We start from the raw sequence: 24,721 nt of genomic DNA on the forward strand, positions 1-24,721 counted from the left end.
GCAGTAGAAAATGTGAGGGAACATGAGGGAGAAAAGGCCCCTAGTCTTCCTGGAATGAAGCAAGTGGTTAGAGAAAGCTTTGCTGAGCACTTGTTCTGTGTACTGACCTTGCCAGCTGGATCAGTTGAGGATAGTTGCATGTGCTTCTCGTCTTCTCTCCAAGATCCCTAAACCGAAACTACCACCACGAGACAAAAGGAAATATTTTCTAGCATCTTCTTTTATTGAATGATTTGTATGATTATAAATGCATCTAAGCCTGGCACTAGTAACTTAAGCCTATAATCCTAGCTACTCAGGAGGTTGAAGTCTGAGGATCACAATTCAAAGCCAACCTGGGCAGGAAAGTCTATGAGACTCTTATTTCCAAGTAACCACTGGAAAACTGGAAGTAGCACTGTGGCTCAAAGTGGTAGAACACTGCCCAGGGACAGCACCCAGGCCCCAGTTCAAGCCCCATGACTGACAAAATAATAAAATAAAAAACTGCATCCAAGGAAGACTTCTTTGCAGATATTTATGAACTTAAAAACTCTGCTGTTGATAGATAGTCTGTGTCTGGCAGCTGTCACTGCAGACTTTAAAGCAACACACACCAGAGTTGTACGTCGGTCCTTCCCATTATGGAGCCTTATCCTCTCCACTGTGTTTACCTTTTGCCATATGTTTGCTTGCTGCAGAGGCAAGACACATAGTCATCCCTATGGAGCTGACATGAGTTGTGGTTTGGGGCATCTCTTTTGACTTAACATTTAAAAAAAAAATGTCAGATGGGTACTAAATAGAGCCCTGGTATGGGCGATTGTACGGTAGAAGAGGTTGAAGGTTTGTGATGAAGATGCTTTGAATCAGATGTTGCTTATACTGCTATCCTCTGGGGCCTGCTTCAGATGCTCCTAGGTTATTATTTTCCCAGTGTTCTCCTTCCGTGAAGGACTGTTCGGAGGCACTCAAAGGCTTTCTTGCGGCTTCCTGCATGTCCCTTCTCTGTGAACTTCAGGATGGAGTAAGTAGCTCAGAGGCTAGATAAAATCTTCACAGACTTTCAGTACTGCATTTATGAATCTCTTCTTTTGTGGCAGACAAATTCAGGTAATCTGAAATTATCCACACAACCTTTGAAAAACATTTCAAAGGAAGCAACGTGGCCCCAAGAATTTTCACCAGTTGCCAATACCTCATGTGAGAGTTTCTGAGTTAATCCATCTTTGCTCATTTGGTAATTCATTCTTCCCCATCAAATAATGAATCTTCATAGTTTATAGCGACAATTAAGTTTTAGTTCTGCTGGGAAAAAATGGGACTTCAAATTTGATCTTAAATTAAGAGTATTTGTTGGGGCTGGGAAGATGGCCTAGTGGCAAGAGTGCTTGCCTCATATACATGAAGCCCTGGGTTCGATTCCTCAGCACCACATATATAGAAAAGACCAGAAGTGGCGCTGTGGCTCAAGTGGAAGAGTGCTAGCCTTGAGCAAAAAGAAGCCAGGGACAGTGCTCAGGCCCTGAGTTTAAGGCCCAGGACTGGAAAAAATAAAACAAACAAACAAACAAAAAAGTATTTGCCTTTGGATGGTAAGACTAGGGGTGTTTTTTTCTTCCTTCTACTTCTCATGTTATTATTATTTTACAAGGGAAAGGTTACCAAGAAACTTCTTGGGAAATTTGCTTTTCAACATTTGGACTGTATGTGCTCTGTAGAAGTTGTTCTTGCAGAACACATCCTGATTTCTCATTCCTTTTTCCTTCTTTGGAATTTAAATGTCAGTAGTAGTGGATTGAATGACAGACCCAAATAGCAGAGGAGTATGCTCACTTATTAACCTGAAGATTTTTGGAGAAGGTTAACAAGGTAGAGGCAGAGCTCAGTAGATGGGACCATTGACTCAAGGATGGGTCAGGTGCTAAGGAGCTGACATTTATTTCCTTTCCATCCTTCTCTTCCAGGGATAGCAAAGAAGTCCAGAAACAACCTTTATTTCCTCCCTGTGTCTGTCTGTTGTTGGCAATGGTGAAGCCAACCCAGTCTAGTTTTATTCTGGCACACATCTGCCAGGCCTTTTGGCTGGTGCATTTGAAATTTCATCTTCTGACCTTGTGCTCATGTCCTCCTCTCACCCAAAGCACAAACAGCAGGTGGTTTGCAGGGCTACATCTGTGCTTGGATCAAGATAGCTAGATGACTACAGGGCATATCGGATGAAATCCGAGATCTGGAACAAGAAAGAAAGAAGGAAAGCAACAGCTTTGAGCAAAAGTAAGACAGGGTTGAAGACATGTTTGAGCAGCTCCCTAGCTTACCACCACCAGACACTGATGTCTATAGAAGGTGTATGGAGGCAGTAGTTAATGGAAGCAGCCTTCAGCCAGCCTAGCAGCAGTGCATCATGGGTTGGCTTGAGCAAGTAGCTATATGCAAAGCTGTGTCAGTGGCCTAATGGTGATGCAGCTTAGTGATATGCTTGCAGCAGCTTTTTCTTTCTTTTTTTTTTTTTTAAGTGTTTATTATAAAACTGATGTATAGAGAGGTTACAGTTTCCTACGTTAGGCATTGGATACATTTCTTGTACTGTTTGTTACCTTTTCCCTCATACCCCCCTTCCCCCTCCCCCTTTCCCCCCTTGCAGTGTTCAGTTCACTTACACCAAACAGTTTTGCAAGTATTGCTTTTGTTGTTGTTTCTCTTATTTTACCCGTTGTCTCTTAATTTTGGTATTCCCTTTGAATTTCCTAATTCTAATACCAGTACACACTGTTTCCCATACACTCAGATAAGATTACAGAGATAGTGTAGATATAATCACAAGAAGGTGATACACAAACATCATCAATAGTAGAAACTACAGATACACATGGGATGTTGAAAGTAGTTACAACTGTGATATAACAATCATTTCCATAAAATGGAGTTCATTTCTCTTAGCATCATCTTATGTGATCATAAGGGTATAGCTATTGGGCTCTTGTGATCCTCTGCTGTGACTTGCCTAAACCTGTGCTAATTATTCCCAATAAGGGAGACCATAGAGTCCATGTTTCTTTGGGTCTGGCTCACTTCACTTAGTATGATTTTTTCCAAGTCCTTCCATTTCCTTACAAATGGGGCAATGTCATTCTTTCTGATAGAGGCATAAAATTCCATTGTGTATGTGTACCACATTTTCCTGATCCATTCGTCTACGGAGGGGCATTTGGGTTGGTTCCAGATTCTAGCTATGACAAATTGCGCTGCAATGACCATTGTTGTGCTGGTGACTTTACTGTGACTTTGTTTGTGGTTTTTTGGATAAATACCCAAAAGTGGGGTTGCTGGGTCATAGGGAAGTTCTACATTTAGCCTTCTGAGGACTCTCCATACTGCTTGCCAGAGTGGCTGAACCAGTTTACATTCCCACCAACAATGAAGTAGGGTTCCCTTTTGGCCACATCCCCTCCAACAACTGTTATTGTTAGTTTTCTTGATATATGACATTCTTACTGGGGTGAGATGGAATCTCAATGTTGTTTTGATTTTGCAGCAGCTTTGTCTTAGATGAAGATCTCCAAAGCTTCTCAGGGAGTTTGGTAGCTTGAGACCTGAACACCTTATTCAGTTATAACTTCAGTTGCCTTGAAGATAAAACCAAATAGGAGACCATGTCCTGATGCACAAATACCTGGGATGCAAATGGGCAAGGACAGGCATTTGAACCACATTCAAGCAGCAAAATGATCTTAGAAAACCCTCGGGAGAGCACTCTGAAAACATAGAATATTGTGCTTTGTTCTACTTCAACGTTGCAAACAACCTCCAGCCCTACATAGAGTGAGAACTCCACTAGATCCCTGCTGGAAAGGCCCTGACAGTCAAAAACTTTCTAAGAGAGAGAGAGAGAAAGAAAGGCGTGTCTAAGCTTCCCCAGTGCAAACTGATTGCTTTCACAAGGAGCCAGGAAAACTCCAGTGTCCTTGACTGTAACAGCCTCAGTTGTGATGGGCAGTGATGGTTCAAAGATTTCTTATCTAATTGATGGCACAGCTCTGGCTTACCAGAATTCTATCACGGCTGCTTATTCCCATGACAAATCTGAGGATCTCTTGGACCAGGCCTCCACTCTTTCTGTCTCCAAATCATCATTACCCTTCATAACCCACACATAGCTTGAGCCAGAGCACCCACCAGCCCAGGCACAGTTCGGTTTGTAGATTATCCGTTAGATTTGCAATGGGTTTCCATCATTCATTCAGCAGTTGTCTGTTGTGATGGGTGTGTGTGCACATGCATGCTGGCACTAAGGTTTGAACTCAGGGCCTCATGTTCTTGCTTGGCTTTTTCTTTTCTCAATGAAGGTGCTCTACTACTTGAGCCACACCACCACTTTTGACTTAATGACTAGTTACCTGGAGATAACTCTTGTAGATTTGTAGGCCGGGCTGGCTTTGAACTGTGATCCTCAGATCTCAGCCTCCTGAGTCACTAGAATTACAGACGTGAGCCTCCACTACCCAGCTTGCAGCTGTCTTTATTAAAATATTCTGTGTGCAATTCTTTTGAAGAGTCAAAAAAGAAGGCAACATGAATTTCCCTCAAGGAATCTATAACCCTAGAAAAGCAGATGTGAGTGAGTCACACACAGGTGGATTTTAGAATTGAAAACAATTATTGCCTCAGGGATGGCATCAAATATTATGAGTCTAAATCCAGCTATTTATAAGAGGTCAGCTAACCTACACACAAATTTATAAGCGTCATATATGCATAAAGAAACGTTATTTTGCTGAAGTTTCTAACGTATGGCTATTTCTTCCCCTACATTATTTTTATATATTGCACACACTGTGGCAAAATTATCATCATGCATAAATGTCATTAAATTCTGCTCACTCTCCACTTTGGGTTAATTTGTTTTATAGATGAGGGGTTATTCTGATTTTGTCCAGAAGACAGAAAACAAATTGTCTTCTTATAATAACTCCTTATGCTTTTTCTCTGTCAGCTCTGTTCCAACCGAAGTAGATGGAGGTGCTGTTCAGAATTTACCCCTACATAGAGCACTGAATTGCACAATCTGAAAAACAAAATAAAACAACAAAAAAATCCTCAAAATCAAGGACTTCCCCTCTCTCTTGGGCCAATCTCCAAACAGCCACTTCCTGCTTCCCTTAGAGTCCCAGAACAATTAATTCTCATTTATTGAGTGACTTTTAAGTGCCAGGCATTTCAGATGAAGAAATTGAAGTTGGACCCCAGGTCTGTATGACCCCCAAAGAATTTTCTTCCAATTGTGCTATGCTACACTGAATCAAAGATCATAATGAAAACCTGTCCTTTGAGCACAGTCCTAGTAGTGACCGTGAGAGTCATAGCTGGGCAAGCATTTAGGTTTCTTCCTCCGTTTGACCCAGCATTGGTCGAAAGGAGTGCAGCCGAAACTGTAACTAAAAGAGGCATTATGCTTCCAGAAAGGTCTCAAGGAAAAGTATTGCAAGCCACAGTAGTGGTCCCGGGATTGAGCTCCAAAGGAAAGGATAAAGAGATTCAGCCAGTTAGTGTGAATGTGGGTGATAATGTTTGTTTCCCAGAATATGGAGGCACCAAAGTAGTTCTAGATGACAAAGATTATTTCTTATTTAGGGATGGTGACATTCTTGGGACATATGTAGAGTGAGTACATCACTGAAATGGCATCATGTGAAGCTTCCCATTCCACAGTAGTTCTGAGATTGTTCATCATGTAAATAATTTCTGTATCTCCCTTTTATAACTAACTGATGGTAACTAAACTAATGATTTCCATTGTCTCTAAAATTTAATTTCACTCTTCTGGTATAAACATTTCCAAATAAAACATGTAAATGAAAAAAAGATGTCCTTTTGTCCATTAATTACCACCACAACATAACCCCAAACAAACACAAAAAGCCTCTAAATACCATGGGCTATTAAAAAATTCATCTTCATTCACCTAGATCTCTCACATTGTTAATGCCTTCATTTTCCTGTCTTTCTCATATCTGAGAGGTGACAGTAGGGTAGAAAGGGGAAGGAAAAGAAGATACCCATCAGAGCTATCTCCATTGTGAAATATCTCCTACACTCAAGTCCTGTGGTGATTGATTGGTGATGAGCTGGTTTTACTACCTGCCCCATTGTTCAGCCCTCTCATCCTTCTCAGTGTGTCACCCCACCTTACCCACCTTAGAGATTCCTGTTTTGCTATGATCTGAAGACTGGGGTATGTGGGTGCAGATTGTAGGTCGAGGCCCCAGGGTAATCTCTTCATGAGTAGAAACTCATGTGTGTACTTCCCTTTCTACTCATGTACTCCTGTGCTGCCCTTGCTGGTGACCCAGACATGGCCTTCATACTGAAGTTGAAAGAGAAATCTTTTCAGCCAGACTTGATGAATCTGATTATTTCCTGGGAAGTCCATGTCCTGAGTGGTTCACATAGAGAGAGAACACTGTACTTTCAGGCTAAAGCTGACCCTTCCAAGTATCACAGAATAGATGAAGCCATCCAGATACAAAGAATGCCAATGAATGACCGAACTGTGACAACTTGGTATCTCATGGGGTCTGTAAGACTTGATATCTCATGGGGTCTGTAAGGGTGATGGTCTCTAAATATTTTGGAAAATGTTTTCGTTTCTTGTTCTTTCTTTCTTCTCCTACCCTACCACCCCCATTACTGATGTTTGAACTCTGGGTCTTGTAGTCACTCTACCACAAAAGACATGTTCCCATTCAGGGTTTTTTTACTTTTGCTTCCTCCAAATCTTGGGATGACTAAGAATGATCGGGAATATAAATTAATTACTTAATAATTATTAAAGACTCAAAGGGGGCATCTAGTTAATTGTAGGTTGAAATATGAGCCTGCTCTGGTGTGATGCAGCTGCCTCCGTCAGCTTATCCACCCCTGGACACCTAGGAAAGCTGTCTCTATCCAGAGGTGTGATTGCTCCCTTGTGCTTGCAGAGACAGGAAGATGCCGCTTGATTACCGGTTCACTTCTAGAATGTCACTTCTTGGGTTCTATTTTGTTCAAAAAGTTCTAGAATCACTCTGGGTCACTTTTCTGGGCTCAGAAAGTAAGAATTGCCAGGGGATGACAGGGATCTAATCATGTTTCAAATATAATTGAATGTGGCCAAGAGAATGAGGTTTCAATTTGAATTTATAACAAATCAGATTAAAAATAGCTAAGAATATTAATGCTTAATCATTGTTGAGTATCTACAGTTTCTGTTTGGAGTAATATTTAATTTTGGAAATAATTTTTATTATGCATGCATTATATAAACATAAAGTAAAAAATAAAACACATGATTAATTCATCCAACCTCCAGCTGCTCTTTTCTAGGTGAATGACAAAATAAGGAATACAAATCACAATAGTATAATTTCTCCCTCTATTGCCTCTATTATTCCCTTCGTTTCTCCTTCCTTCCTTCCTTCCTTCCTTCCTTCCTTCCTTCCTCCCTCCCTTCCTCCCTCCCTCCCTCCCTCCCTCCCTCTGTCTCTGTCTCTGTCTCTGTCTCTGTCTCTCTCTCTCTCTCTCTCTCTCTCTCTCTCTCTCTCTCTCTCTCTCTCTCTCTCTCTCTGTCTCTCTGTCTTTATGGTCCTGGGGCTTGAACTCAGGGTCTGAACTTTGATGCTCAAGGCTAGTGTTCTAACAATTGAGCTACAGCTCCACTTTTGAGTAGTTTATTGTAGATAAGAGTCTCACAGACTTTACTATCTGAGCTGGCTTTGAACCACTATCCTCAGATCTGAATCTCCTGAATAGCTAGGATTATAAGGCATGAACCACCAGCACCCAGCTTCCCTCTATTTTTAACTTATTAGTTACCAAAATGACTATATTCTATTTGGGGAAGCAAGCCATCCTGCATAAGAAGTTAAATGACAATTCAGAGCAGGAATAACTTCCCTTTCAGATGAAAACTAAAACCCATCTACTTGCAGCTATTATACAACTTCTCAGCTTGGAATGGAGAAGTTAGTGGAGGAGGCTCTGAGCTGATGAAATAGAGTCAAGTGATTCTGGCATTAAAATGGAAATTTATTGGGCTGGGGAGGTAGCTCAGTGGTAGAGTGCTTGCCTTCCTGCCCAAAACTGTACAGGGCCTGGGTCAGCCCCCAGCACTGCAAACCCCAAGCCCCAAACCCTCCTGAAGTTTGTTGATAACTATATCCTCATTCATGCCCTAATGATTCTTATTTTATAAACATCTCTAACTAATTCAACTTATACCATTTCTGTGCTAGTAAATCAAAGGCAAAAACTAAGAGTGGAGGAAAAAAGGCTACCATGGATATCAGCAACTAACTTTTTGAACCAAGGTAGGTAATAAATAAAATTTAGACTTTCTGATGGTAACAGGGCTTGACATTAATAGTGAGGCGACAGATGTGACAGAAAGCTATAAAACTCTGTGCCTTGGGTAGGTCTAAATAGTCCCACTGAGCTCAATGACCCTGAAGGCTTCATTGTATTATGGTGCATTATAGTAATTGATGTATTTCTCCTGAGCCTGATAGCTCTCCTCAACAATGACCCTGGGGCCTGCAGAAAAGATTAAATTATGCTCAGTGGATGCTGTTTAAGAAAGTACCTAGGTGCATTGCATTTTTTCCTGAAACTATTTTAGAAAGACATCTATCCTAATGTTCACTGCAGTGACATTGTCATAGAAAGAATATTTTTTTTGCCAAAAAGAGAACTACAGTGGAAGAAAAAAAGCAAACCTTGAAAGCCATTTGGCAAAGCAAAGGTTTAGAGATTGCTCCTTGGTTTGCCCAACATGCTTGGTTAGCTACAGGACCCATTATCCACTTGAGAATTGAGAAATCTCTCAGTTGCAACCACAACAAATGATATTGAAGGATATTGTCCAAAATGGTAGCCACAGCTTCATATGAAATAAAGAATTCAGAGCTTCAATTGGACCATCTTTCTTTCAAGTACTCTCTACCCACTGGTAACTAATGACTACCATATTGGACAGTACAGATATAATAGTTTCACCATTGCAGAACATTTTTTTGGGACTTCTTACCCTAGAAAATCAAGAGGGGATAAGATTCCTGTAGGCTAGAGTAGTACACGTGAAGCTTAAAGCAATTATTAATATATGCCTTTCAGTATTCGTTTTTTGTTGTTTGGCTGAATGCATTTGAATATTTGGGTGTAGTTCTCTTAGAATCATGGAAAAATCCTGTGTCTTGATACTTGCTTCCTGAATATAATATTTTTTCAGAGTTTAGGGGTAGCCGGAAAAGTTATTTGAAATGTAGGTCTTCTGAATGTATAGAAGTTTCTAGAAGAGTTGCAGAGGTCATAGTCTCTTGGTTAATTCCATGCCAAGCAATTGGTTTACTTCTCTACCTATTTTTCAGGGCTCATTCTGCTAGATATATGTTGGCAGGAATTGGGGAAATTTTTCAACCAGGCCTTCCACATACATTCAGGTGAAACACTATCAGGTTTTAAATTACTAGAGGAGAATATGTTCCCCAGTTTACCAGTGGCCTGGCCTGAAAGCTGGTCAGGATAAAGAAGTCAGCTCTTAGAAAAGGTGGAAGATCAGTGAATTATGGGGGATATAAAGATATTCAATTACTGGACTAGACTAAGGGCACTCCTCTTTAGTTGACTGACTGTCTCCATGATGAATATGGATTGAAAATGAAGACACAAGAAACTCAAGTTGGTTTAATGAGTGACTTATAATTTAAGCAGGGTACAACATGACTCTCTCAATCTTAACAAAACTCAAATTGATGATCTAATTTATTTTTCCCCCAAGGGCAGCTGATGCTATGTCAGAGGTGAGGGACAATGCTCTGTGTCTCTCTAGCTGCCTGGGTATTTTATACATGTGAGTTAATGAGAATATAATTGCTTTATTGAACAAGCTGAACTTGGTAGGGTGCATGTAGGAGCCTGCTTTGCTCTTTCCTATGTCCTTTCTTCCCAGTCCTTTAACTTTTCTAGCTATTCTGTTACAAATGTTAGTTCAATATAATATTAAATTCTGGTTTAGTGCATCCATCTAATTTAAAACAACTCCCCGGCTGGGAATATGGCTTAGTGGTAAAGTGCTCGTCTCGTATACATGAAGCCCTGGGTTCGATTCCTCAGCACCACATACACAGAAAAAGCCGGAAGTGGCACTGTGGCTCAAGTGGTAGAGTGCCAACCTTGAGCAAAAAGAAGCCAGGGTCTGTGCTCAGGCCTCAAGTTCAAGCCCCAGAACTGGCAAAAAACCCAAAACCAAACCAAACAACTCCCAACCCCAGTTTTGGCTTTCCTTGACTTGGGACTGGACACTTGGACTTCATTTCCACTCCTTGCTCCCCTCATCTTTCCCTTAGCTGCTGTAGGGAGGGTGTTGGTGGGACTTGGGAGAGGAAGGTCAAGGATCAAGGATCAAGGGTCAAGAATATTCATATGGGCTATTGTAGTTAGAAATCAGGCCCTTTGAAGTTGACTCATACACAGTTGCCATCTGGTTGTAAGGTATTTTAAGGGCTCTTTGGGTCAGTCACTGAGGCCTCTTATTTTTCAAAGTGAGAAGAACTCTTCAATCTCCTCTTCCAAGGGAGGGAGATGGGTATGTAGAAGAGCAAGCACACTGGTGGTTGTAATTCTCTCTGTAGGGGTATCTTTGACCACTCAATGAATTCTATCCCCTCTCCAATATAGCCTGGAGGAAGCTCATGGGCTCAAGATGGCAAAATTAGAAACTCAGTTTCTTAGTAAGTCTTGGAGGAATTGTATCTATCTATCTATCTATCTATCTATCTATCTATCTATCTATCTATCTATCTATCTGTCTGTCTGTCTATCTATACGTATATATATACATATATATGTATGTGTGTGTGTATATATATATATATATATATATATATATATATATGGGTTTTGGTATCTATTATTTGGTTTTTCTCTGGAATGTCAACTCCAAGGCCATAGAAGTGATCTTATTTATTTATTTATTTATTTGTTTGTTTGTTTGTTTGTTTGTTTTTAAGTTGTTTTATTTTGCTAGTTCTGGGGCTTGAACTCAGAACCTAGGTGCTGTCCCTGAGCTTCTTTTGCTTAAGGCTAATGCTCTACCACTTGAGCCAAAGCTCTACTTCTGGCTTTTTGGTGTTTTACTGGAGATAAGAGTCTCATGGAATTTCCTGCCAGGGCCGGTTTGGAGCTTCAATCCTCAGATCTCAGGCTCTTGACTAGGATTACAGGTGTGACCTTTAACATCCTGTTATCAGAGCTTCTGTACTTCTCAGCCAGTGATGGTCTAATTCATAACCTTCTCAGATGTGAACCCCACTTCCCACATCTAGGAGTTCATGGTATTATAGCTCAACATAACCACTGCTATAAAGATCTAAGTCTGTATTTGGAGAAGAGGCTCAGTATAAAGTACAGGTCATGTTCACCTGAGTATGTCTGCAACATTCATTTAACAAACAATTGCGAGCCTATTGGATGTGTGTGTGTGTGTGTGTGTGTGTGTGTGTGTGTGTGTGTGTTAAATTGTCAGAGAAGAGTTCCTGGGGTGGTGATGTCTTCTGATGTATGTTTTTGAAAGAACCAGTTGTGCCTACAAAGGTGAATGATATCATCCTTAGACTTGGGCATAAGGGCATTTGGCCTTGATTGGTCTCTATGTTTCTATGATTAGAGATGATATATAAGGCCAATGGACCAGGCCTACCCAGAAGCCATGCCCCTCCTTCTCTAGTCTAGAACCTCCATGAGGCTCTGAGTATCATGCCATTCCCTCTCCATATCTATTTCCTTGGTTCTCATAGACCTCAGGCTCTCCTCCTAAGAGCAGACTACACCACCAGTGTTTACATGGTTAGGCCCAAAGGACAATCAAGTGGCTGTCTGAATAAGTTGAATAGAAGGACATATAAAGCACTCAATATCCATTATTGGGAGACTGGTATTAGGCAAATCTTGAGGTGAGAAAAGAAGATAGGGCTAATAGAGGGCTAGGGCCAAGAGCCAGAGTGAGACTTCTGTATTAGAAGCTTGACTTTCAGGTCACTATGAAGGAATCAATATCAAGGTAAGGTAAAGTTATCCATAACTTGTGTTCCATAACTTCCATAACTTGAGAGGTTATCATCATCTCAGTATTTATGATTATGACATGTGGGCTGGCTGCTACTTGTACTCTTGCCCAGGTTCTGCAAATGTTAGGAGTGAGACAGAAGGTAAATATTAATTGTAGTGATTGAGTGGCTTCAGGTTATAGGGTGTAGAAGATAACTCTATATGTTAACCTAGAGTTAATCTGGAAGGAATCCAAGAATCAAATGCACTTTTAGTGAAACCTGTAATTACAGGAAGCTGTGATATTGGTGAGGTGGGACTGGCTAGGGGTAGGGAAATGAGGGTTCCCTGTGGGAGCTGGGGTCAAGGCTCTATCTTAGATGCCTGCAGAGAGCTGGACTTGAGAATTTCTACTGGTTGGAGGATGGATGGTTGTCTCTGACTATAGGAACAATAACACTCAGGGAAGAGGCAACTGCAAGAAAGCTCTAAGAAGGCAAAAAGGACAGGTGGCCCCTACATAGATGTGCAGGTCTTCCTTGCAATGGTGTCCTGATCACATGACAGGGGTTCTCATACTTTGGTGGTCAGGATGAGAGTTCCAGGTAATCACTGGGCTGATACTTTTGTCTCCCACTAGAAGCTCCATGGAGATGGAAAGAAAGCATACAATTAGTAGTGTTCGTCTTGAAATCCCAAGACCAAGAATTTGGGAAATGTGGCACTTGAAAGTGACAGCTGGGATGGTAGGAGTAGCAAGATGAGGTGTGTCAGGCTTTTGAACAGCATGGTTATTACTTACATTGCTGTTTTATAATCCTTTTAAATTTTAATTGTTATCATAAAGGTGAGACACAGAGGGGTTACAGTTACATAAGTCAGGTAAAGAGTACATTTGTTTTTGGATAATGTCACCCTTTGCCTTGCTTTCCCCCTGTTCCATTCCCACCCACAAGTTGTATAGTAAAATTTCAACATAGTGTTCAGTGAGTACCACTGCTGCATTTGTTCACTCTTTGTCCCTCCATTTCTATGCCTCCTTTGGCCCTCCCAAAGTCATATAAATGAACAAACAGAACAAAACGAAAAAAATAATAACAGCAAACAAGACAAAAACCTCTTTATTGTATTTTATAAATCCACCCATTTTGATTGCAATTGCCAGCTGCTATGAGATGGGCTTTAAAAATTGACTATATTTATAAATGTGGGCATATGGACGTTAAGGCAGAATGTATTTCAACTTTCCAGGAGCTAAAATTGATCAAAGAAAAGGCAATCCTGAGCTTTACCCAATCTGGGCTGAATCAGCTGGCTTTGACCTTGCTGTAGCGGGTGAAAGGTGTCAGCCTACATTCATTTTGATCTAATACTGTGAACCAACCTCTTCAGATGTCTGTTTTTTGTCTTCATGGATGTGTTTGGGGAGAGGAAGTATCAGTGTAAGGGCTTTCTTAAGTGTGGTTGGTGTCAACTACTTTGGAAATGATTACACATTTGGAGCCTCTACTTGACAGATCTGCCACCTAATGTCACATTGCCTGTGGCTACCTCTTTGTGCATGGTCTCCCACAAGTCCTGTCCTATCATGCTCAGCGACCACAGTGTATAAGCAGCATAATATGTTATTTCTTGTTTGTCACCATCAAAGGAGCAAGAAGTTAAAACACCAGTGTCCTGGAGGAAATTGAAAACTAATCTGATTCATGGCTGCCACCTGTGCCATCCATCAGCCTTTTTTCTTGCTTAGCTTATGGAGATAGTCTCCTTCCCATCAGTTTTTATCTTTATTTCTTGTTCCCATTAGCAATTCACAATGTATCTTTTTTAATTTGGTCGGGGTTTGAACTCAGGGCCTGGGCGCTATCCTTGAGCATTTTTGCTCAAGTTTAGCACTCTACTACTTTGACTCAAAGGCTTCCAGTTTTCTGGTGCATAATTGGAGATGAGTCTCACAGACTTTCCTGCTTTGAACCACTATCCTCAGGTCTCAGCCTTCCAAGTAGCAAGGATTACAGGTGTGAGTCACCAGCACCTGGCCATGATGTATCTTTTATACGTCTCACAATCCTTTGTATTTACGGCAAGTTTGGGTCCATTCAAAGAAAGTGACTAAAATGTATGAGTGCTTACTCACTATGGATGCATTGTATGGGGCTGACTTGTCCAAGAAGGCATCAAACAGTACTACGGGCTTGCTGGCCTTGGGAAGGACGTTGCTCCAATGGAGTGGAAGTAGAATATTTTTGTCAACAGTAACAACTCGATGGGAGAGGTGGGAGCAGGAGATGGAAAAGAGGTGGGGAAACAATGGAGGTAAGCATACATGTACCTGCTTTTGAGGAGCTCAAGAAATGATTCTCACTGCTGTGAGGATGGGGAGCAAGGGTAGACAAAATTCCAAATGGCAGGACTCACATGTTGTGTTCCATGTGAAGAGTTAATGGGTCCTATGTGTATCAAAGCTATTGACTGGTTAAAGTAATATGTATGTATACACACATATATTATATGTAGTATAATATATATATATAACATATCATATAGATATATATGCTGATATATTCAATGTCATCCCTCGCTTTTTTGAATATGTGTATGTCTGCTGAATTTGATAGGCTATCACATATACCTGTGAATATGTCAGTATTTGTCTTCCTGATAATTATTACATTATGTTGGTCATGGGAGATTTATGTATATTGGAGAGGCTATTGCCTTGGGATATTATGTTAGTTATTTCCCTGTTTATATTCTTCTGTTAAATAAATACATAAGCAAGAATCTGTCTTACAGTAGAGACCAGGTCTGTGAAACCAAAAACTGCTTGTCAAATGGTATTTCCCACAGGATTGGGTCAGCGACCCAACATTATGTAACTAAAACCAAACAACTACTCAACATATAAAGGTCAAAAATTGACCTCTCAGTGGAATACAATAGCCCAAAAGCTATGTATGTACGTTCATATAAGACTACTGTCGACCTATTGTCTAATATCGACAGTACATTTAAAGCCCTAGGCAAATTTTCTTTGGCGTAGGCCACGTGGCTACTGTATATGTTCTTGGTACATTGTGTATTGTATATATGTCTACCTGACCTAGGGAAGGGAAAGAAAAACAGGGTGTAAGATATCACAAGAAATGTACACACTGCCCTACTATGTAACTGTACCCTTTTGCACAACACCTTGTCAAAAAAATTTTGTTTAATTAATAAATAAATTACAAAAAAAGAATCTGTCTTAGTCATTTATATTTTGTTGTTTCACAAAATTTGGTGCAGACATGGGAACTGGTGTTCTTGGTCTTTGGGGAATTGTTAAAATGGATATGTATGTTTTCATGCAGAGAAAAGCATTCTGGGAGGTAAGGCAGTGAAGCTGTGCATGGTTATTTCTGAATCGTTGGACTATGGGACACTTCCTCCCCTTAACTATCTGCATTTCTTGCAGTGAAATTGCTCTGCAGAGGTACTTATAAATGGGCCAAAATAGCATCACAATTTAATTGGGGGGTTGATTTATAGATATAATTCTCTGTGTCTGAAGAATAATCAGCACTATTTCTGTTTTTGTAAGAAATAGAGTTGTTTTTTTCATTACCAGAAATGAAAAAAAAAACCCTGAGTATTAAGACAATTTACTAAAGAGGAAGATAAATATTTAAATAGGACCTTAGGCTAATGAGCATCAGTAGTACAGCAGGCACTTTGTGCAGGTCATCCTCAGTGCCCTCCCATGCCTGGTAGGTGGCTTCACCCTTATTTTATAGACAGTGCAGAGGTTAACCAGTTTGCACAGGGTGATGTGGCAGATGAGTGCTGAGCCGAGACGTGAGCAATTGTGGGACTCTAGAATTTGGTTCTTTGCGAATATGAGACTGTCTCTCTCAAAGCAAGCATCCAGCCTCTCTGGGATCTTGTAGGTGTTTTCTGTAACCCGGTGGTTGCTGTCCCAGGCATTTCACTCGACTTCCTGCGAAGCAGAATGGCTCACACCTGTGCAGTCTTTTCTCTCAAAGGGCCTGAGTGTTACTAGTGCTAAATTAATTATCTGGGATAAGGGGGGAAAACGTATCCAGATTATTAAATCAGCTCACCATGTGCTAGAAGCACTAGGTCTTTGATGTGAATTGCCTCACTATGGTTTCATAGCATCCCTGGGAGGTAGATATCTTTATGCTTCTCATTTTGCAGATGTAGAACTGAGGCAACATAGAGACACACATCAGCCTGTGTACAATCACCCAATCATCCAGCTAGTTTTAGGACTTAAGCACTATGGACCAGCATGATAGGATTCCTCTGGAGCCATGCTGAAGAACGCCTGTTTCCTTTTTGCTGGTTCATGGTGGCTGAGCTTTTCCCATTTTGGAGCCAGAACCACAGAGACTCTGGAAGAGAAAGTCTGTGTTTGGTACCAAGGAGTATCTGAATCATTTAGTGTCTAGCCAATTCCTAATTTGTAAAAAGAAGGCTGGATTGGTAGAATTTATTAATCAGGAGAGTTCTTCACTACAGAGTATCTTGAGCTGGTGAATAAAACTGTTCAAATGGAAATAAATGATATTTAGAGAGAATAATTTAAGGAGCATATTTTCTTCTACTTGGGATATGATTAGTTTGATTTATGTGTCATAGTAGACTGTAAGATGAGATTCTTATACCTATGTGATCTTAGTCACGGAAAATTGTCTTCATTAGTCTGTGTTTATAATTAGCCTTCTACAACAAATTCATCTGCAATATATCATTAGTGTTATATCTGTAAGAAATTTTTTTTCTCTTGGGTTTTATGTTAAGAAAAGTTTTTGCTTTCCTAAAAAGCTACTTTTTTTTTTAACTAAATAATCAGAACCTTTGGCATCAACCCATTGCTGTCTTTGTCACAAATGCCAGAAAGACAGTATATTCAGTGACTCTGGGTTCAAAATTGAATTCTTCCACTCACTAACCAATGAACGTCAGGAAACTTCATCTTTCAGTTTTCTTATGTGTGAAATGGAAACCAGGTTTCTGTGATTCTCAGCTGTACCTTTTTATCATTTAAAAAATAATTGTGGTTTAATTGGCAGGTTTTTCCATTCTTAATTATGTCTCACATTCATTAAAATCTGACACTTCCCTCAAAAATATATATGTCACTTGGCATGTGACTATCATGAAATGTCATTACCATCTGCTTCACCTTCAGTTGCAGGAACCATAGTCATCCTCATTGCTGACATATCTGCTCGACTCCTGTCAACCATTTCCCCCTTTTATCTCAATTTTATTTGCTTTGTTTCATTTGTCTTTTGAATGCCAATGTAAATGAATGGCTGAAAAAATGGATGATGTTTAAGAGGTAGGAATAATAATCACCACCAGTTGAAACCACTGAGAGTAGCAGAGAATAAAATGACCCCAAACCAGCCTCTGGTACAGAGACCGCCCAGGCGCCGGTCCTTGTAGCATGGAAAAAAGAAAAGCTCCATTGAGCATGTTTTCAGGCTAATCCCAGGGTCAACACTGAAAAACTGACTTAGTTGTAATTAAGGATGTTTTCTGGCTCTTTCTTTCTTTCTTTCTTTCTTTCTTTCTTTCTTTCTTTCTTTCTTTCTTTCTTTCTTCTTTTTTTTTTAGATTCCAGAGGATTGGAACCTCTTCCTATTCAGATGGGCATGATTAAGAAACTGTTTTGCAATATATGTATGTATGTATGTATGTATGTATGTACGTATGTATATATGTCTAACTATATATCTGTCTGTCTGTCTGTCTGTCTGCCTGCCTGCCTATCCATTTATATTTTTTCCTAGTACTAGGCCTCAGGAATGTTTTTGCCCAAGCTCGCTTTGAACCACAGCCTTCAGATCTCAGCCTCCTGTTAAATAGCTAGAATGACAGGTATGATCCACTAGCAAATGGATTTTGTATTATTTTGTATTACTCTCTAAGAGTCCCTTTCTAAGGGGACTCTTTGACTTCTTTGTTCTCTAAATAAGTATTTTACACTTCTGCTACTTAGTGGCTCCATAGCTGTTAGAATGAAGATTTTCCAGTTATTAATGAGGAATTAAAAATCTTGCAAGGTATCAGTGGCCTTTGTCTGTAATCCTAGCTACTCAGGAGGCTGAGATCTGAGGAACACAGTTGTAAGCCAGTGGGGGCAGGGGTTCAGTGGTTCAAAGTAGTAGACTACTAGCTTGAGCACAAAGAAGCTCAGGGACAGTATCCAGGTGCTGAGTTTCAAGCCCCAGGACCTGCAAAAACAAAAACACCTTATTCTTTTACTTTGCCTCCAGTAAAGTTCTACAATCTCTACTTGATCATTTTTATCTCCCTATGCTGTATTTCTGAATCTCTAAGCCAGTGCCCTATGGAGGGAGGCAAATAAATGGAAAGGAGCAGAGACATAATTGCTTAGTGCTTACCGTGTGCCATGCCCTTGCTTGACAGTTGACACACACCATCTCACTTGATCCTTATGGTAATTCTATGCTCAAGTATTATTATCTTCCCTTTTCTAATAAAAAATAATCTGAACATGGTTAGATAAGCATGTTTGATATAGCACTGTCAGTCAGTGCTGGGTCTATGAAGTCCAATCTGGTTCCACAGCCCATAGCCTTCCCATGAATGCTTCCCGGAAGCCTGTTCTCTGTCATTTGTTCATGCATCCTTCCTTCTGTTCACTTGGACACTCAATCACTCAATCAGTCAGCAAAATTTTATTAATTGTCTAAGTGTCAGGAGCAGTGCTGGGCCCTGAAGATACAAAGATGAGTATGGCTTTGAATGTTCTCTCATATCCTGAAGAAAGATGCAGACAAAGGAAGCAGCGATGTGCCATAGCAGCAATGACCACAGAATTGTGGGGGGGGAAGGGGCTGCATTTTTTCTTTGAGTGACTTTCTCTATAGTGCAGTCAGAGTGAATTTTCCAGATACACATCTGCTCTAACCACTTTGCTGCTTAAAATTCTCAGATGACACTAAAGATAAAGTCTAAACATCTTGATCACCCTAGATCTTTCTTACCCTCAAGTGCTTGGTTCTGCTCTATGGAATTTCTGTGATGCTGTCAGGATTCAACTTAGTTTTCTTAGACCTGGATCTTCCCCTGCCCTTCAGTCTTTAATAGAGCTTGGCCAAACTCCTTGACAATCTAAGAAGTCAAAGAACATGCCATGTATTTCCAAGTGCCAGTCCTTCGTGTGACATGTTCTCCCTGCCACCCCTGCAAGTCCTACTTGACCTTCTTGTCTGCTACTGTTACTTCCTATTGGAAGAATTCCATGGTCCTAGATGCCCCTACTGGGTGCCCCACTCCCCGGCATGTGTCACCCAGTAGGGGGCATTTGTACAGTTTTGCAGCCTACCAGAGTCTTACCTGTCTCCTTTGTTAGCCTAAAGTGCCTTATGGGCAGGCAGGGCCTTGACCTTGTTCTGCACTGATGACTCAGCAGCTGGCACTTGACTGGCACATAGAAGTAGCTTAATCAACATTATTGAGTGAACAGACCATAAATTCATATGCCGATGAGAACCAAACAGAAGCTGTGCTTTTGTGCCTATGTGCATTAAGAGATGGTTGACTTCTTCTGTTCTTTCATGGCTATGTTTGTTGACGTATCCATAAAAAGCAAAACCAGGCAAGAGTAGTAGCTAAAAACTTGGAGAAACATCAGTAGTTGGAGGAGGAGGAGAGGGGTGGGAAAGGCAGTCTAGAATTTATTGGGATAAGGATGTCAGTATCTTGTTCTATAATAAACCGTGTGGTGATTAATGAGGAGGAAATAAAACACAAGAACACTACGCTAATGAAGAAGCTGAAATACCTCGGTAGAAAAGCCTGTGTGGCAGAGATGGTGACAATGGACCGAAGGGAGTGTTGACTTAGAGTCTGAAGAAGGACTAAGTGTGGTCCATGCTGGATTATACCAATGGGAGGGGCTAAATGGGAGGACTCTGGCAGCTTACTAGATTTGCATGATCTGTGTAGAAGTTCCACATGGAAGAAAAAAAAGTTAGTCAGGCCCTGAGTGAAGTGTCTTGGATAGCAGCAGAGTAGTTTGCCTGTGTTTCCTTGACTATTTAGACTCTTGGCTGAATCCCCACCATCCTACCTCAATAACAGTATTTCCATTTGTGTTGGATCTTTGTTGCTTTTTCAGTTGGGGAAATATAGTGGATTCCATTTTCTATTTCTAAGTCAACATTTTGATGTGTGTGTGGTGCTGCTACTAGAGATTAAATTCAAGGCCTCACACATTCATTTGACTTGTTTTGCTCAAGGTTGGTGCTTTGTCAACTGGGCCATACCTCCACTTCTGTCTTTTTGCTGCTTAATTGGAGAGGAAAATCTTATGTATTTATTTGTCTATCCTGGCTGGCTTAGAATCATAAACCTCATACCTTAGCCTGCCAAGTAGGTGAGAACCCCTGGTGCCAAGCTTCTTGATCAGCTTTAAAGAAAGTCTGCTGTGGGTGAGATATGATGACTTTAGTTTGAGAATTCAGGAAAAAGATAATACAGTGGCACGTGTAACACTGGGAAGCCCTGCTTGTGTGTCTCACTTCCTCTTGGAATTCTGGTTAACCAGTAGGTAGAAAACTTCAGTTAAAACAAAACAAGAAAGTTGGGTACTGGTGGCTTCCACCTATAATCCCAGCTAATCAAGAGGCTGAGATCTCAGGATCAAGGTTTGAAGCCATCCCAGGGAAGGAAAGTCCATGAGACTCTTATCTCCAATTAACCAGCAAAAAGCTGGAAGAAGAGGTATAACTTAAGAGGTAGAACATGAGCCTTGGGTAAACAAAGTGAATCAAAGCCCTGAGTTCAAGGTTCTGTACTGGCACTTAAAAAACAAACAAACTAAAAAAAAAGAATTCCTTGTTTTTGGAGCTGTTCAGAGTAGGACATCATTTGAAGCTTCACTGTCATTAATTCACTGCGTGTAGCTTTAGTCTTTTCCAGACAGCCACATTTTTCCACTGACAAAACATTTAATTTTCAGTGACATTTCCCCATCATTATAAATAGCAGGGAGTTTTTAATCATTTTTTAAGTGCCAAAGCTTTCTTTGCCCAGTGGGGCTATAGTAGGTTTGAACAAAGTGATTTGGATTCTGAAACAGATCGATTGGCACTGATTCCATCCCTTCTCTCCAAGAAGAACTGATGATTTTAGCATGTTTGGAAATCTTACAAGGGTCTCCATCTTCATGTTGTCCTCCTGTCTCTTGTTTCCATGGCACCAACGTTCCCACGTTGCAGTTGATGCTCTAGGGAGAGTGGGGAGTGCCAGTGATCTTACAGGGTGCTACAAGATTTTGAAAAATATTTTTCATCAAGAGATTCATTTTAATTCATTGTAATTATGAGGAACTTCACTGTTACAAAGTCACAGGGTCATTTGAGGATGTGGCATCTGTTAGGCTATCCCTGCATCATCCCAGAGCTCAGGACTCACCTGTGGATCAGATCTACCACGGTTGGGTCGTTGTCTGGAATGAGGCTGTATCAATTGTGAACCTATCTTCTAGTGTTCAGATCCTATGTCTCTTCTTGTTCAAGCATCCTCTCTTATGTACCCATGAGTAGTGTCGGTTATTTATAAAATGTGGGTAGAAAACATCATGTATGCAGTGAGAAGATTAAATTTTGTAGAGTGTTGATTAGCATTCACAACACTGCTTAAAAATATATATTGTAATGAACCCTTCTCGGCTAAAATATGGCTTTCCATAATCATAAGTCTGGCTTCTGAGCCATTGTAATTTCTGTAAGTATATTTTATTGCTCTCTAGTTCTGGGTGGAAGGAAGATAGTGAGTATTTTCTTTAGTTTTTTCAAATGTTGTAGGAACCTCAACAAATAGTTTTTTTTTTTTTTAATGTTAATGTCCTCAGGAAGGTAGAAAAAGTGCTGGAGGAGAAAGAAATAATGCGATGTGGACTGTGGGCTCTAGGCAGAAGTGGTTTAAAGAGAGATTTTGTTTTCTTCAGGATGGGTGAGGGTTTTTTGTTTTTGTTTTTCTTTAGCTATCACTTGAGTATCTTTAAATACACCTGCTTATGGTATACAATGCAATGGCTTTTAGTATACTAACCGAGTTGTCTAACTATTATAGTATCTTCATAAGTCCCAAAGTAAATTTTGTTAATCTACCTTCTTTTCTGTGGGTTTGTGTATTCTGGACATCACTATATATGGAATCATCTAATATGTGTCTATTAATAGTACAAATAGTATTATTAATTAGTACAAAGGGATTTCATTGTGATTTTTCATGCACACATAAAATATGCATATAATATACTTGCTTCAAATTCATTCCCTCAATTACTCTTGTTATCCTTCTCCCATCTTTTAAAACACATTTTATGGGTTTCTTCATTCTATTTTCATATACGTAAATATGAAATACTTTGATCATATTCATCCTCACCTTTTTTCATATTCCCTAATTCCTGCTCATCCCCCCCCACCCAACAGTCCCTATTTAATACTTGTGTCTTTTTTTTTTAGATATATGTATATGTGACTTTTTTTTTTTTTGCAAGTCCAAGGGCTTGAACTCAGGACCTGGGCACTGTCCCTGAGCCTCTTAGTGCTAAGGCTAATGCTCTACCACTTGATCCACAGAGCCTCTTTTGGAGATAAGAGCCTCATAGCCTTTTCTGCCTGGGCTGGCTTTGAACCACAATAATCAGATCTCAGCCTCCTGAGTAGCTAGGATTACAGGCATAAGCCATTGGTATCTAGCTATGTAGCCTTTATATATGTTTCCACCTATATTTTAGAAAGTATAAGTACTTTCTTTCTTTTTATTGCTGAATACTATTCTATCATATGGACATAACACATTATAAACATAATGTGTTTCTACTCATTAGGTGATAGATACTTGGGCTTTTCCAGTTTGGGCCTATGTGAATAATGTTTCTATGAGCATTCATAAACAGGTTGTGTGTGAACATATGCTTTTAATTCTCTTAGGTATGTACCCAGGAATGAAATTGCTCAATTATGTAATAACTCTGAATCTGACCAGTTGAGGAAGTACCAAAACCTTTTTCAAAGTACTTTACCATTTTACAATTTCACCATCAATGTATGAAGGTTCTAATTTTTTTATAACCTCTTCAACATTTTTGTTGTCAATTTTCTCCATTTCTGCAGGTGTGAAATGATATATCTTGTTGTGGTTTTAATTTGCATATCCCTAATAGCTAATGATATTGATTGTCCTTTCATGTACTTGTTGCTTATTTCTTTTTTTTTTAATATAATTTTATTTTTTTTCAAATTTTTATTATCAAACTGATGTACAGAGAGGTTACAGTTTCATATGTTAGGCATTGGATACATTTCTTGTACTGTTTGTTACTTGTTGCTTATTTCTTTATCTTTTTGGAGAAGTGTCTATTTGATTTTCCTGGTAATGTTATTTATTTTTGATGCTAGGGATGAAACCAAGGCCTTGTAAATTGTAAGCACATGCTCTGCTACTGAGTTACCTTCTAGTCCCTTTATGTATTTTAAAATTAAGATTTATCTTTTCACTGCTTTACTTGGAAGAGTTCTGTGATAGTTAATCTTGCTTGTCAACTTGATTGAATTGAGAGGTGCCCAGGACATTAGTGTGTGTGTGTGTGTGTGTGTGTGTGTGTGTGTGTGTGTGTGTGTGTGTGTGTCAATGTTACCAGAAATAATTAGATCACCATGGCTCTGGCCTGGTCAAGGGTTTAGTCTATGGATGGATTCAAGATTTAGACAGGCTAGAAAGTGGGGTCTAGTTGGAGGAAGTGAGTTGCTAGGAACATGCCTTTGAATGATGTATGTTGGCCTTGACCCCTCTTCTGGTTATCCTCTCTCCACTTCCTGTCCACCATGAAGTGAGCAGTTTTGCTCTACCATATGCCCTTTCCACCTACCCAGTCTCCACTAGTTGAATCCTACAAACTCATGGAAGTCCTGATGCTGTTGTCCCTTGGCTTGGGAAGACTTAGGTTTATCTTGAGTTGGACTGACTTTGCCCAGTTCTGTAGTTCCACTTCTGTAACTCAAGAGCTTATGTCTTTATTATGCACATTGATCACATTCAGTTGCATATTTTAATCATACACCTGTTCTCTGTCCATTGCTCTCTCCTGTGAGCAAATTAGGGGTGGAGAGTCAAGGCTGACTGTCCACATCCTGCACCATACCTGCCACATGTGAGATTCATGACACAGAACCCACGTTAGACTCAAGTCTGGGTGGGACTCTATCTTGACATTGACACTGTGGCTTGGAGAAGGTTGTTACTCTCCCTGGACTCCCAACTTCCTCATTTGTAAAGAAGAAGCTAATGATAATATCTGCTTTGGGGATGGACTGGGCAATTAAGTAAAATAGCCCAAATAAAGTTTATTGTATAGAAACTAGCAGACAGGAAGTGCTCAATAAATACCTTCCATTGGAAATGGCTGAAATCAAATAGGCACCCAGCTTATTTTGGACCAGCAGCTGCCAGGCCTTAAGCCTGTCACCTTCAAAAACGTAGCAGAGTGAGAAGCATGGAGAAATTCTAATTATTTGGTGCTATAGACTTTGTTATGGTTGTTCTTGTTGGTGTTGATTATTCAGGGCTGTTCTTTTTAAACATTTTTGGAGAGTAGTCAAGGGGA

At 40.1% G+C, this 24,721-nt stretch overlaps 2 protein-coding genes across 3 annotated transcripts in view; both read left to right on the plus strand.

The window, feature by feature from the left end:
• The window catches only part of Kiaa1549l (KIAA1549 like), a 250,946-nt gene that overhangs the window by 62,279 nt on the left and 163,946 nt on the right, over positions 1-24,721 (plus strand). The gene's annotated exons all lie outside the window — the stretch shown is intronic.
• Positions 5,294-5,647, plus strand: LOC125361881 (10 kDa heat shock protein, mitochondrial-like). The gene has a single exon (XM_048360490.1). The coding sequence runs from the start codon at positions 5,294-5,296 to the stop codon at positions 5,645-5,647; it is 354 nt and encodes a 117-aa protein (XP_048216447.1).

The sequence above is a fragment of the Perognathus longimembris genome, chromosome 13, assembly GCF_023159225.1.
Source record: "Perognathus longimembris pacificus isolate PPM17 chromosome 13, ASM2315922v1, whole genome shotgun sequence".
NCBI classification, from domain to species: Eukaryota; Metazoa; Chordata; class Mammalia; order Rodentia; family Heteromyidae; genus Perognathus; species Perognathus longimembris.

What these genes read in the sequence shown, in the direction of transcription:
- LOC125361881 (XM_048360490.1), top strand. Translation starts at nt 5,294, where the DNA reads ATGAAAACCTGTCCTTTGAGCACAGTCCTAGTAGTGACCGTGAGAGTC.